Genomic DNA, 13,360 nt, shown 5'->3' on the forward strand with positions numbered 1-13,360 from the left:
TTGGAAATGCCAAGAAATGGAATGCTAGAGATCAAAAACACTGCAAGAAAAATAAAGACTATCTATGCAGTCTTCATAATTGATCCAAAAGATAGCAGTTTACTCAAAATAATAATAGTAACAATATATTTAATTTCATATGCTCAGGTACATATATGGACATATGTATGCTTATGTATAAGTAAAATAAGTAACAGCAATGATACAAGGGGTGGGAGGGTGATATTAGGATTAGTTTGTTAGTTACCTGTGAAGCAGTACAGTGTTATTTGACTTGGATTACTTGTAAATGTAGATTTTAAACTAATGCAACGACTAAAAAAAGTAAGAAAAAAAAGAACTGATATACAATGAAAGAAGAGAAAACTAAGTCTTATATAAAATGCTCAGTTAAAACTATGAGAGGCAGAAAAAGAATCAAAGACAAAAATAGGAACAAAGAATAGGGCAAAAAATAAAAAGTGGTAACAAATAGGACAGATATTAATCCAAGTGTATCAGTAATCACTGAACGTCAATAGTCAAATTAGGCAATTTACTTTTTTTTTTTTAAGAACAGTACTTTTTTAAAAAGGATTTTATTTATTTAAGAGAGAGAGAGAGCATGCGTGCACGTGCATGAGAAGAAGGGAAGGGCACAGAGTGAGAAGCAGGCTCCCCACTGAGCAGGCTAATATTTTAAACTTACAGGCTAAAACAAGAGAAATCACATGATTCTATCAATAAATTCAGAAAAAGCATTTGACAAAATCTAGCACCAATTTATGATTAAAAACTCTCAGTAAACAGAATAGAGGGAGACTTCCTCAACTTGATAAAGAATATCCACAAAAAGCCCACAGCTAACATTATACTTAATGGTGACAAACTTGAAACTTCCCCAGCAAGATCCAGTATGAGGCAGGAATGTCCCCTCTCACTACCCCTCTTCAACATCTTCCTGGAAATTCCAGCTGATTCAATAAGACAAGAAAAGGCAATAAAAGGTATACGGATTGGGAAGATATATGACTGTCTTTGTTCATAGATGACATAATCATCTAAGTAGAAAATCTAAAAAACTTGCCAAAAAACTCCTGAAACTAGTAAGCAATTATAGCAAAGTTGCAGAATAGAAGAGTAATATACAAAAATCAGTCACTTTCCTATATAGAAGCAACAAAAGGAATTTGAAATTAGAGACACAATATTAGCACCCCCTCCAAAAGAAATACTTATGTATAAGTCTAACAAAATATGTAAAAATCTATACGAGGAAAACTACAAAAGTCTGATTAAAAACAAAATCCAAGAACTAAACAAGTGGAAGGATATTCTATGTTCATGGATAGATAAAGTCAATATTGTCAAGATGTCAGGTCTTTCCAATTTGATATATAGACTCAATACAATCCCAGTTAAAATCCCAGAGACTGTATTCTTGGATGTTGATAAACTCATTCTAAAGTTTATACAGAGAGGTAAAAGACTCAGAATACTGAATACAATATTGAAGAAGAATAAAGCTGGAGGATGTCAAGGACTTCACCACCTGACTTCAAGATTTAATTATAAAAACCTCTAGTAATCTGGGCAGCCCAGGTGGCTCCGCGGTTTGGCACCACCTTCGGCCCAGGGCCTGATCCTGGAGACGGGGGATCGAGTCCCACATCGGGCTTCCTGCATGGAGCCTGCTTCTCCCTCTGCCTGTATCTCTGCCCCTCTCTCTCTCTCTCTGTGTGTCTCTCAGGAATAAATAAATGAAATCTTTAAGAAAAAAAAGCTCTAGTAATCAAGATGTTGTGGTATTAAGTGTCTATAAGAATAGACAAATAGATAAATGGAACATAACAGAGTCCAGAAATAGACCATGTATCAGTGTAAGTCTACCAATTGTAACAACTGCACCATTCTGGTGGGGGATGTGGATAATGGGGAAGCTACGCATGTGCAGAAGCAGGGGTATATGGGAAATATCTGTACCTTCTGCTCAGTTTTATTGAGTAGGTTCGAAAACTACTTTTAAAAAACAAAGTTTATTAGGGGATCCCTGGGTGGCTCAGCGCTTTAGCACCTGCCTTCGGCCCAGGGTGTGATCCTGGGGTCCCAGGATCAAGTCCCACATCGGGCTGCCTGTGAGGAGCCTGCTTCTCCCTTTGCTGGTGTTTCTGCCTCTTTCTCTCTCTCTGTCTCTCATTAATCAATAAATAAAATATTAAAAAATAAAATAAAGTTTATTAAAAACAAAAAATAAAAAAACTTTCTGCTCTTAGCCTCACCAAACCCCAAATACAAACAAACTTACAACCTCTCTCCTTTCGCTGAGATACAAGAAGAAGACAACAATGGCTGAACGGTGGGGAAACGGCTCCCTGAGAGGTATCTCCAGCCTGGAGGGATGATATGGGAGGAGGTGACTTAGGGTCATAACAGGTAGGATCAATCGTGCTCTAAATCCATTTATCCAGAAATAAAATTTTTATCCAGTTTTGCTGGTCTTCACTGAGCCATAGGTTTACAGCGGTTATTAGACCAGTTAGAAAACATTTTTCTAGCTACTTATGTTTTATTTTCTTTCCTTCCTTCCTTCTTCCCCCCTTCTCTTGCTCCCCCACTAACTACATTTCTGCCTTTTCATTTCCTTCTTCCTTTTTTTAAAAATTAACTTTATTTAGGCATGTTTTGTAGCTCATGTAACTGTACCCACCCATGTACAGTTCAATGAAACCACATTCATCAAAGTTGTAAAGCTCCAGTCGGAACTGGCCTAAGACCTGATTGCTATTCCAAGGACAGATATATATACATATATCCATATATATATATATGGGTGTGTGTATATATCCATATATATACACACATCCATATATATATATACACATATCCATATATATATATATGGTTTAGGAGCAATATGGACCGAATTCAAATTCTGGTTAGGCTATGTCCTAGCTGTATGCCTGTGGCTAAGGAAATCTCTTCAGTTTGGGCTCTTATGAGAATTAAAATTAACTAATTAAAATTAATTAAGATGCAAGAGGATTAACAGGGAAACTTCACTCTCTGTTGGGGCTGAATGTGTCTTACAACCAACCACATACCTTTTGCTCTGATCACTTCCTGCCAGGATATGCTGATTGTTTTCCAGGCTTCAGTCCGGGTTATTTACTTCAAATATTAACCACCAGGTAGCTATGTTAACCAGTCATAGCACTTGAAGAATCATGGTCAGAGTAGACCTTGGAATGAATACTTTCCTGGGAGAAGGGTGGGGACGCTGTTTGCTACTCAGTAGAGCATGTGGGCTTTGGAATAAGCTCTCGTTCTTTCCATTGTGCTGGCTATTAACAATGTGACCTTAGGCTATTACTCATTGTGCTCACTTTAAAGCAGACATACTGACAGCACCTGGCCCACCGCATTGCTGGGATGATAAGATGATAATAACAGTTAAAACTTTTAAGAGTGCTAACTCTGTGCCAGACACTGGCTTCAGCATTTTACACATATGACCTTACTGACTCTCCCCATGAAACTAGGAAGTTGCTACATCCATCAGCTCTATTTCATCAATGCACATTGTCCAGGAGAAGCCATTTTGCATGTCTGAGGTCACTTAGCGAGAGGTAGAGCTGGGATCTGAATCAACCTAGGCAGTCTGGCTTCATCAGTCGGCCCATCAGACTACCTTCCTATGCTCCAGTGTCTCTTCCACAGGAAAGAATGCATGCAAAATGCCTGACAAAATGCTTAGTAGACGTGCAGTAAGTGGTAATGGTGACATAATAAATGATACTTCAATTTGCCCAGGCCCCATCAGCCTATGGAATTCATTCCAGCCTATGGAATTCCAATGAATTCATTCATTCAGAGTGTAACAGAAATTTCACTCAATTATACTCTTGACTGTATGACATAGGCCCCCCCCCCTTCCCGAGTCTCCCAAAGTTATTCCTGGGTGTCTCCTGGCCTCCAGCACTTTCTACTCACCGAAGGCCCTGCCAGTAAGGTGGGGCCTCACCCTGCTTCTATTGTGTCTCCTGTGCCCCTCCCCAGGGCCAAGGCCCCTGGTCCCTAAGCAGAGATGGGACATCTGGGCCATAACAGTCAACGTGGTTGCCTCAGACCTAGTATGTCTGCTGGGCTCTCCAGCAACTGTGTCCTCTCACATTCAACAGATGTTTCTTAAGCAGCTATTATGCTTCTAAAATGGTGCTAAAAGCTGAGGACCCCTATTTGGGAAATTTTTATGTTAAAGTCCAGTCCAAGGGTTAAATCAGGCACGTGATCGTCACCTCTCTCGACCACGGGCAATGCTAGGTGGGTTTGGAAGATTAAACCAAATATCCTCTTGTATCACAAACCCTACCTGATAGGGACTCCTGTTCTGAGACATAAATATATGAAGAAAGAAACAAGCAATCAGTATGTCTGCCCTGGTACCCTATAGCAGTCTGGGGACCCCTGGTGCCTACTAATACTAAGGTCCCATACAAGATCAGCTTTTCTTAACATATCCAAAGAAATGAGGGTTAGAAAGAGAAAGTCTTCTTGGTGGCATGCAGCTTAGGAAAATATCCAGGCAATTCTTTACGATAAATCCCAATTTACTTTATCCAAAGGATCTGCTTTCTATTTGGATTCTTGCCAAGGAAATGCCTTCACTTTTGCTTCCCATCTATTCAAGAACATCATTCAAACCTCACCTGGGCACTGCTACACTCTAGTCTGCCTTCCTACTACCCATTACCAGGGGTTCCATCTGTGGCCTCTCAGGCGTTCTGGTAGGTAACTCTATATCAAAATGTCCCAGTTTGCTCTGAGACAATTCATTCCTCAGAGGAAGTCAGTATAAACTTAGAAAACCGACTCTACTCTTCTTCCAACAAAGGGGATGTAAGATCCAAGAACAATGATGTGTCCAGTTACCATGGGGACCATGGGGCGAGAATTAGAGATTTCTAGGAAAATAAAAGTGGTCTGCGTAAATTTTATGAAAGGTGAAACTGAGGAAACTGTAGTTATTTTTCTCCAGCTTTAAACATATTAAAGCAAAGGCCAAAAAGCAAGACTTCCAACCAGGAGGAAGGGCAAAACATTCAGAGGAGTGAAGCAAGCCTGTGTAAAGGGAACAGGGGCTATTAGGAACTCCCTGACACCTGTGGGAAGCATTCCTGGGACCCACAAAACTGGTTTAACCATGCTTTGACCTTCTAGGACCTTCATTAAAAAAAAGATTATTTATGATTATGCTCCAGTGTTGCTTCCAATTCTTACAGCAGCTTGATTTTTGTTTTTTTTTAAATCAGAGAATTAGGTAACAAAGAGGTAGACAATTTTCAGGAAAAAAAATGTATACTGGGGAAACAGTAGCAAAATCTGTCATTGTAAACAAAAAAGATTTAGGGACTCACATTTCCTCTTTAAACCTTTCAAGAGCACATACATAGGACTGGGCCTAAGGCCTTCTGGAAGTTGTTTTATTTTCATTCACGGAGAATTCGGAGCCCTGCATCACCTCCTTGGCAAGAGGGTCAAAGACCCAACACACAGCATAAGCCCAGAGAAACCTTGAGCTTGAGAGGAGACTGAAGGTCAACGGTAATGTGAGGTGAGTCTGGTAGGAGGCTTAATGTATGACCTTGAGTGTCTGACTCTCCCCCACTCACCACCCTCACCCCCACCAATAAAGAGGAATCATTCTGGGAAGCTGGGTTTTGCCTGGCTGCTGCACAGGCCGAGGTCTCGGGGGAAACTGTTGGCTTTTGCTTAAACTCTTTAAGAAGCAGAATCAGAAAAAGGAGAGCAGCGTAACAGAGCTAGAAACACTATCAAGGACGCAGAGATGGGCCTTGGGTCTAGAGGTCAAAGTTCAAACTGATAGAGGACGGGGAAGGAGGAGGCCCTGAAGTAGGGCAGGTGCGTGCTTCAGACCCAAGAGACATGGAAGTGTTGTCTATGCGGGTTCTGTGGAAGTGGCATGGGCCTCACCTGGGAACTTGTTTCAGATGCTAATTCCTGGGCACTAGCCAAGACCCGCAAAGTCAGAACTTCAGGGCTGGGGCCCAGCATTCTGCTTTTTTAAAAGCCCTTCAGGTAATTCTGATGACGACTACAGTTTGAGAAGAGCTGGCTTAATAAATTACCGAGTTAAAGGTACTGAGACCCCACTTGCCCCCCTTACATGGTACTGAGGACAAAGGACGTCATTCATGTCGCCTCTGTGTGAAGGAAAAGGGTATATTAGTTTCCTGTTGCTGCTGTAACAAATGATCACAACCGAGAGGCCTAGAGCAACATAAATCTGTTTTCTTATAGATCTGGAAGTCAGAAGTCCAGAATCGGTCTGCAGGGGCTAATGCTGCCAGGGCTAAAGGCCCTTGCCTTTTTCAGCTTCTGGGGACTCCCTTTCTTCCTTGGCTCATGAACCCCTGTCTCATTTTCAAACCCCTCCTCCCCACATTGCCTCCTGTACTCTTACTGCACTTCTTCCCTCTCCTAAGGGCACTTGGGGTTATGAGAGACCCATTTAGAACAATCTCAAAATCCTAAACTTAATCAAACCTGCAAAAATCCCTTTTGCCCTGAAAAGTAACATTCACAGGTTCTGGGGATTAGAATGTGGATATTTTGCGGTGGGGCGGGGGGGCTATTGTTCTGTCTACCACAGGAGGAAGATGAAAATACGCATTTTCAGTGCTCATATTCATGTTAGTAAACACTGTAATGATGCCTAAGAAACAGATGCAAGTGATTACTATGGGGAATGTGGGAAACGGGGTGAAGGGAAACACATGGGAGCAAGGACTCCTTTCCCAAAGTATACTTTTTGTATTGTTTTGAGCTTTCAGCCTCACAAACATATTACCTATTAGAAAATGGTAACACTACAAAATAAAAAGAATGAGAAACCTTTTTAATATCTTTTGGCTGTCGAATTGCTCTGCTTGAACACAGCAGAGACTAAACCTCTGGCAACTTTGTGGAGTCAGAGAAGGTTTAAGTATTAAGAGAAAAACATTCCAGCAGTGATGTAGCTGCTAGAGGAAGAAGGAATAAATTAAAGGACACTCATTCCTGTGAACAAAACAAGACGGGCACTAAGTCATAGATGAGGAGCTGAGCCCAGCCTTCAAGAGCATTAAGCTCTGACAGTCCAGCAGGACAACTAAGAATTTGAGAACTAGCTTCGAGTGCCAAGGAAGTCGCTCAGGGCAGTTACAGGCTCATTTGCATGCAAACACTGTGTGTAACTCTGGGAGCTGCTTCCCCTTCCTTATTCACAACAGAAACTTCTGTCCCCCCAGCTCATCTTCCTGCTGATCTTCCATGGCGACTCCCAGGCAGGTCACTTTGTACATGATCTGCACCCCCCTCAATGGTGCAGAACTTACCGCTCTTCCATTCTGTTCATTGAGTCCCCAGAGAACCAGCCACCATGGTCACTCCATGTCCCACGTGCCAGCTGACTCAGGCCAATCCTGACGCAGAGCAAACAAAGCTTCAAGAGTGAGCATACTACTTCCTGGAATTAACAAGTTTTTGATTATTGTTCCAATGGAAGCAACCTGGCCTTTTCAGGGCCATTTATTACACAGGGTCTATGTCAATCTCACACTTGTAGGAGGGTTACGGAGAGGTCACAAAGATAAATCAAGACACTGTCCCCCTGCCCTCAAGTTACAGCTGACTATTCACCACCCTCCATAAATACCTAAAATGCATTCAGTGCCATAAAAAGGTATGAATAAGGAGCTAAGGAAAGACACCTGTAGAAGCAATTCATTCTTATTCACACACAGAAGCAATTCTTAACTCGTAGAGAGCAAAAGAGATAGGATGTTTAAGTGGGGTTTTACAGGATATGCACGAGTTTGCAAGTACCCAGGGAATGGCAACCCAACCCAAGCCATGGAAGAGTCAGTCTTCCACATGTCAAGGTTTTTTTTTTTTTTTTTTTTTTTTTAAGATTTATTTATTTATTTATGATAGACAGAGAGAGAGAGAGGCAGAGACACAGGAGGAGGGAGAAGCAGGCTCCATACCGGGAGCCTGACGCGGGACTCGATCTCGGGACTCCAGGATCACGCCCTGGGCCAAAGGCAGGCGCTAAACTGCTGAGCCACCCAGGGATCCCCATGTCAAGGCTTTTAAAACAGTCGAGGCTAGTTATGAAAGCCTGCGATGGCAGTGAGGGCTGTGGAGGTTCTTCTACAGGCATGGGGTTCCTCTAGAAGAGCGTGTTGCCAGGGCAGATTTGTGTTTGCAACATAATTCCAGGGGAACAGCGGAGGCCTTTATGGGTTTAGCAGACTTTACTAGCAATATGCTAACCTGGGGAGAGATTATAGTGCACAAACCATTTTCATGTTATGATCGTCTTGTCTTTCGTCTTGTCTTTCTTCCTTTCCTGTCTGGCCTCCTCAGGCCTGGCAAGTCCCACATTCTTCTTCTTCTTCTTTTTTTTTTTTACTAAGATATAGCTGACATGTAACATTGTATTAGTCTCAGGTGTACAAATAACCATTCACTATCTGTATATACTGCAAAATGATCACCACAGTTAGTCTGTTGTGTTCAGATTCCACATATAAGTGAGATCACATGGTATTTGTTCTTCTCAGTCTAACTTATTTCACTTAACGTAACCCCCCTCAAGGTTCATCCACATTGTCACAAATGGAAAGATTTCATACTTTTTTAATATGTGAATAAATTCCATTGTACGTATACACCACACTTTCCTTATCCCTTCATCCCTGATGGACACTTAGGTTGTGTCCATGTCTTGGCTATTGTAAATAACACTGCAATGAACATGGACATGCAGAGATCGCCTCAAGTTAGTATTTTCATTTTTTTTTCAGATAAATACCCAAATGTAGAATTGCTAGATCATATGGTAGTTATATTTTTAATTTTTTGAGGAACCTCTACACTGTTTTCCATAGTGGCTGCACCAATCTACATATCCACGAGCACTGTATGACAGTTCCCTTTTCCCCACATCCTACCCAACATGTTATCTCATCTTTTTTGATAATAGCCATTTTAACAGGTGTGAGGGGATACTTCCTTGTGGTTTTGATTTGCATTTCTCCACTGAACCATTTTTTCAGGTGCCTGTTGACCACCTCTGTCTTCTTTTTAAAATTTTTTTTTCTTTTAAATTTCTTTATTCATGAGAGATACACAGAGAGGCAGGGACATAGGCAGAGGGAGAGAAACAGGCTCCCTGAGGGGACCCTGATATGGGACTCATCCCAGGATCAAGGCAGAGGCTCAAGCTCAACCACTGGGCCACCCAGGTGCCCTTCTCTATGTCTTCTTTAGGAAAAAAATCTCTGTTCAGATTCTCTGCCCATGTTTCAATCACATTGTTTTTTTTGCTTTACTTTTGAGATGTATGAATTCTTTATACTTTTTAGATATTCTTATAAGATAAATGTTTGCAAGTATTTTCTTCCCTTCAGTAGCATGCCTTTTCATTGGGTTGGGAAATTCCAACTTCTTAACCCTTAATTATGCAGAGTGGCTTCTCTACTTCTCAAAAGTCTTGGCCCCAACCAGTACTCAAGCCCATAGGGCTCACTTCCATGATAAATAATTATCAATGCATTTTTCTGCATAAAGGCAATTATTTTGTTAAGAGAAATTCTGGTACAAGCTGCTATAGGTAATATAAATTTCTTTATCTCATCACAGGCATCTACAACATCAGCAATATTCTATGTATCTTACACGTAATGGAGATTATCCATGAAACATAATTATGCTTGAGAAACGGACAGTATTCCCAAATTTATTCCATCCAGCATTTCAACATCCGAGATTAAAGAACTGTAGGACACCGTGTTAAACTTGTTTTAAAAAAAGGTTTATTTGTTACAAAATGTTAAATACTAAAACTAAAAACATATAAATTCAGGTCAGGCTATATTAAAATACACACATACCCTTCTTAGCAAAATTATTAAAGATTGAATTAAACAGAAGCATTAAATAAAATAAAGTACTCTTGAGGAAATTTTTTTTCCTAAGTAAGTACATCAGTGTAGTGTAGTTTTTAAAATTACAATTGAAAAGTTTAGCTGTCTTGGAAGTTAAATTTATCCAATTGTTCGGTTTTCTGCCACTGTCCAATAGGAGGCCACCATTCTGGCCTGGACGGGTGAATTTCAGTTATGTTACTGAAACTTCTATTTTTTAACCTACTCTTTTGTAATAGGAACAGAGAGTAGTCAGAAGTATATAAAGGGTTATTTAAGGTGAAAACCTGGCCCAGAAAGAAGAGGCCTTAGTTCTATCACTCAGTATCTTCTCTAATTAAAATGATTGGTGAATATATTGAAGCAGAGATGAACACAAAGCGTACATTCATCTAGAAATACTCTTTCAATTAAAAACAAAACAAACTCAAAAGGAGCACTCATTTCTCCAAGATAGTTTATAAGTACTCTTAAATTTCTTGTTATTTTAAATTGAGTTAATTCAAAGGTACTGAAGAGTCTAGATTTAAAAACTATTTGATTACTGTTCTGACTATCTCTGAGGAGCCACGACATCAGTGTGTTTGAGTCTCTCACACAGGTGGTAAAGAACTTTCATAATAAAATCGACAATCTGAACCAATACCTACAGAGCACCAGCTTCCAAACTCAACTTCCATTCAGGTCAAACAACTTAAAAAGTACCTATGGTCTATGTAAATGTTAAATAGTATTACCAAGAAAATACTTTATTTTGCTTTAAAACTTAATATTCTTTTCCATTTCCACCTCAAAGGTTATTGATTTAGAATTTTAAGTGCTGTCATTCACATAGAGCAAAGACTACGCTTATGAAATAAGGTCATAAGGCTATCACTGTGGTTTAAAAGACTGTAAATGTGATGAATTTCTAGAAATCTACTATCACATTTATTGTTTACAATGCTTATCCTTATCAAATGGGATTTGCCAAGAGTTGATTAACTCAAGTGATTAAAATACAAAAACATAAAATGCATTCCAGTAATCTTCACCAATACAATCTAATTAAAATCAGGTTTCTTGGAAGATATATATAGGGCATTTTTACTGTTCTACTCTGACAGTGTTGATAGCCATCCAAGGACTAACTGTATCGTATTATATCTAATACTATGGTATAAAACTGTTTCATCAAATGTTTGAATAGTTGGAAACACTCAGTGTCCTTGAAAGTCATTAGAAATGTAAAAAAAAAAAAAAATACATCCCAATACTGAATTACGGATGAAAATGATGTTAATAACTAGTAATCTGGTTTTCCATCTCTCAGCTTGTGAGCTTCCAATGTAATTATTTCTGTTGATTGTGTAATACAAGGGAAACTATACTTCTATCCTAGTACCATTTTCTATGTACTGAGCCTTTGATTTATGACTTTTTAACTTACTGACTTATCTTGAAGGACAAGGTTCGTGCTGCTCCTCATTAAATAACCTTGCAGTCCTCAGAAAGAATTCAAACAATTAGAGCTGCTGACCTCCTTAAGCTTATAAGTACACAAAACCAAAAACTCTTAAGCCATTGACTGCAAGTTCTCTAGAAAGCATCTCTTCCTACGAGGACCTTTATAACTGTTTTAAATTCACACTGATCAGTTGCTTTTATCAACATCCCAGTCTGAGAAGGAGGAAGAATGCATTTGTTCAACTGTGACAGATCCAGAACCGCGAGTGTTTGAAAGCTGAGAAAACACAAAGCACGTCTCTCTGGCCCGCCGAGGTGGAGCAGAGGCCCTGGATGGTACAGACTTCCCCAAGGATGGGAAACCCTATATGAGCTCTTCCCTCCATGTCGTGCCTCTTTTTTTTTGGTTTCAGAGAGAATGATGTTTGAGCAAGAAAATACAGTACATATCCTGCTAGGAGATACACATAATTTGGGGGGCCCAGTACAAAGCAAAAATGCAAGGCCTTTCTTTAAACATTATTAAGAATTTCAAAATGGCAACAGCAGAGCATCGAACCAAGCATGGGGCCCCAGTGTCACTAGAGGTTACATGGCCGTAAAGCCAGCCCTGTTTAGGTTCCCTGCCCATGGAAGAGACAGGTGGCTCAGCTAGGTTGTCCACATAAAAAACAAATTCTTTTCATGATGGTTCAAACACTGTCACTCATTTGAAACCACGTGGCATTTCATTTTCAAAATCCCATGCAAATTTCTATTCCTAAAATTTCAGATTGATCAGCTTTACTCTGGATTCTTCATTATTGAAATAGTCATACTAGGTCTTTAAAATGCCCTTATTTTAATAGAGCAATTAATCAGACATGATGAAAAATTTAAATTAATCCTACATGATTTTTTTTTTTAAATTTAAACATTTCTTAACTGGGAGGGGTATCAATATCACTAAAGCAACAGGGCATCTTAAAAGGAAATAGCTGTAGGACAGCTTTATATACTAGGATAGTGAAGCCATAGTTTTAGCCTATGGTATATTTTGTTCCCTTTTAAGACCACAATAGTAATTTTTTTCAGAGAACTAACAAACACATTAAGCTGTACGCTAATTCTTTTAACGCCCACATTGCCTTCAGTCACATAATCTTGATGGAACACAGAGGTATCCCATTCTTCTTCTTCTTCTTCTTCATAATAACAATAATAATAATAATAATAAGCAAATGTATATAAAAGCTCTGGGTTACATTACTAAGCAACGACATTTCCGAGAGTGAATATACTTCCTGTATTCCGCAAGCTGCTTCAAGTACATATTCGATGGCCATCTGTGCTTTTCAACAAAGCTGCGTTCTTCCACTAAAATTTTTAGAAAAAGAATGTTAATTGCATATACTTTTATTTTAGATCAAGTTTAGATATTAACTATCGATTTCCTATTTAACAGATGAGCTCTGAGCTTGGCTACATATCCCCTACCTTTCCGAACTCAAGGTTTCCACAATTGTTTAACACAGCTTTGGTGAAATCAGTCATCAGGATTTATATTATTATGTGATTTGCAACAATATACATCTGATCCACTGCTTCATCAAGTAGTATTTATAGTCTTTTGTTTTTCTAAGAGAGATGTATTTTTCTTGGAGATGGCAACAGACTTGTTTTTCATTGTTTTCTTGGTAGCTGCCTCACCCTTCCAAACTTTTTGAGGCCCTCTCGATTCTATTCTCTCCCCAGCCAGTCACCAAACAAGCTCTGCACCCTCACCAGAGCCCTGCACTGCCCTGCTTTCTAGGCCTGCTTCATGCTTCCAGGTTGGATCCCTCCGCTCTTGGACTCCAGGCCCTTGACTCAGTTTATTTTCCATTTTTGGTGAAGCATCATAACCTTTATTAGCTCCCTGAAAAAGGGGTTACATATGAAATATTTTTGAGACCTTGCTTGTGGTG

The 13,360-nt window shown here is 39.7% G+C and overlaps 1 protein-coding gene across 1 annotated transcript in view; it reads right to left on the reverse strand.

Moving 5' to 3' along the window:
• Nucleotides 1-9,834: 9,834 nt before the first annotated feature.
• RHOBTB3 (Rho related BTB domain containing 3) overlaps nucleotides 9,835-13,360 on the reverse strand; it is a 54,731-nt gene continuing 51,205 nt past the window's right edge. The window contains exon 12 of the mRNA XM_072736748.1: nucleotides 9,835-12,770. Coding sequence (XP_072592849.1) covers nucleotides 12,655-12,770 — 116 coding nt within the window. The 3' untranslated portion in view covers nucleotides 9,835-12,654. The remainder of the gene's footprint in view (nucleotides 12,771-13,360) is intronic.

The sequence above is a fragment of the Vulpes vulpes genome, chromosome 14, assembly GCF_048418805.1.
Source record: "Vulpes vulpes isolate BD-2025 chromosome 14, VulVul3, whole genome shotgun sequence".
In the NCBI taxonomy this organism is placed as follows: domain Eukaryota; kingdom Metazoa; phylum Chordata; class Mammalia; order Carnivora; family Canidae; genus Vulpes; species Vulpes vulpes.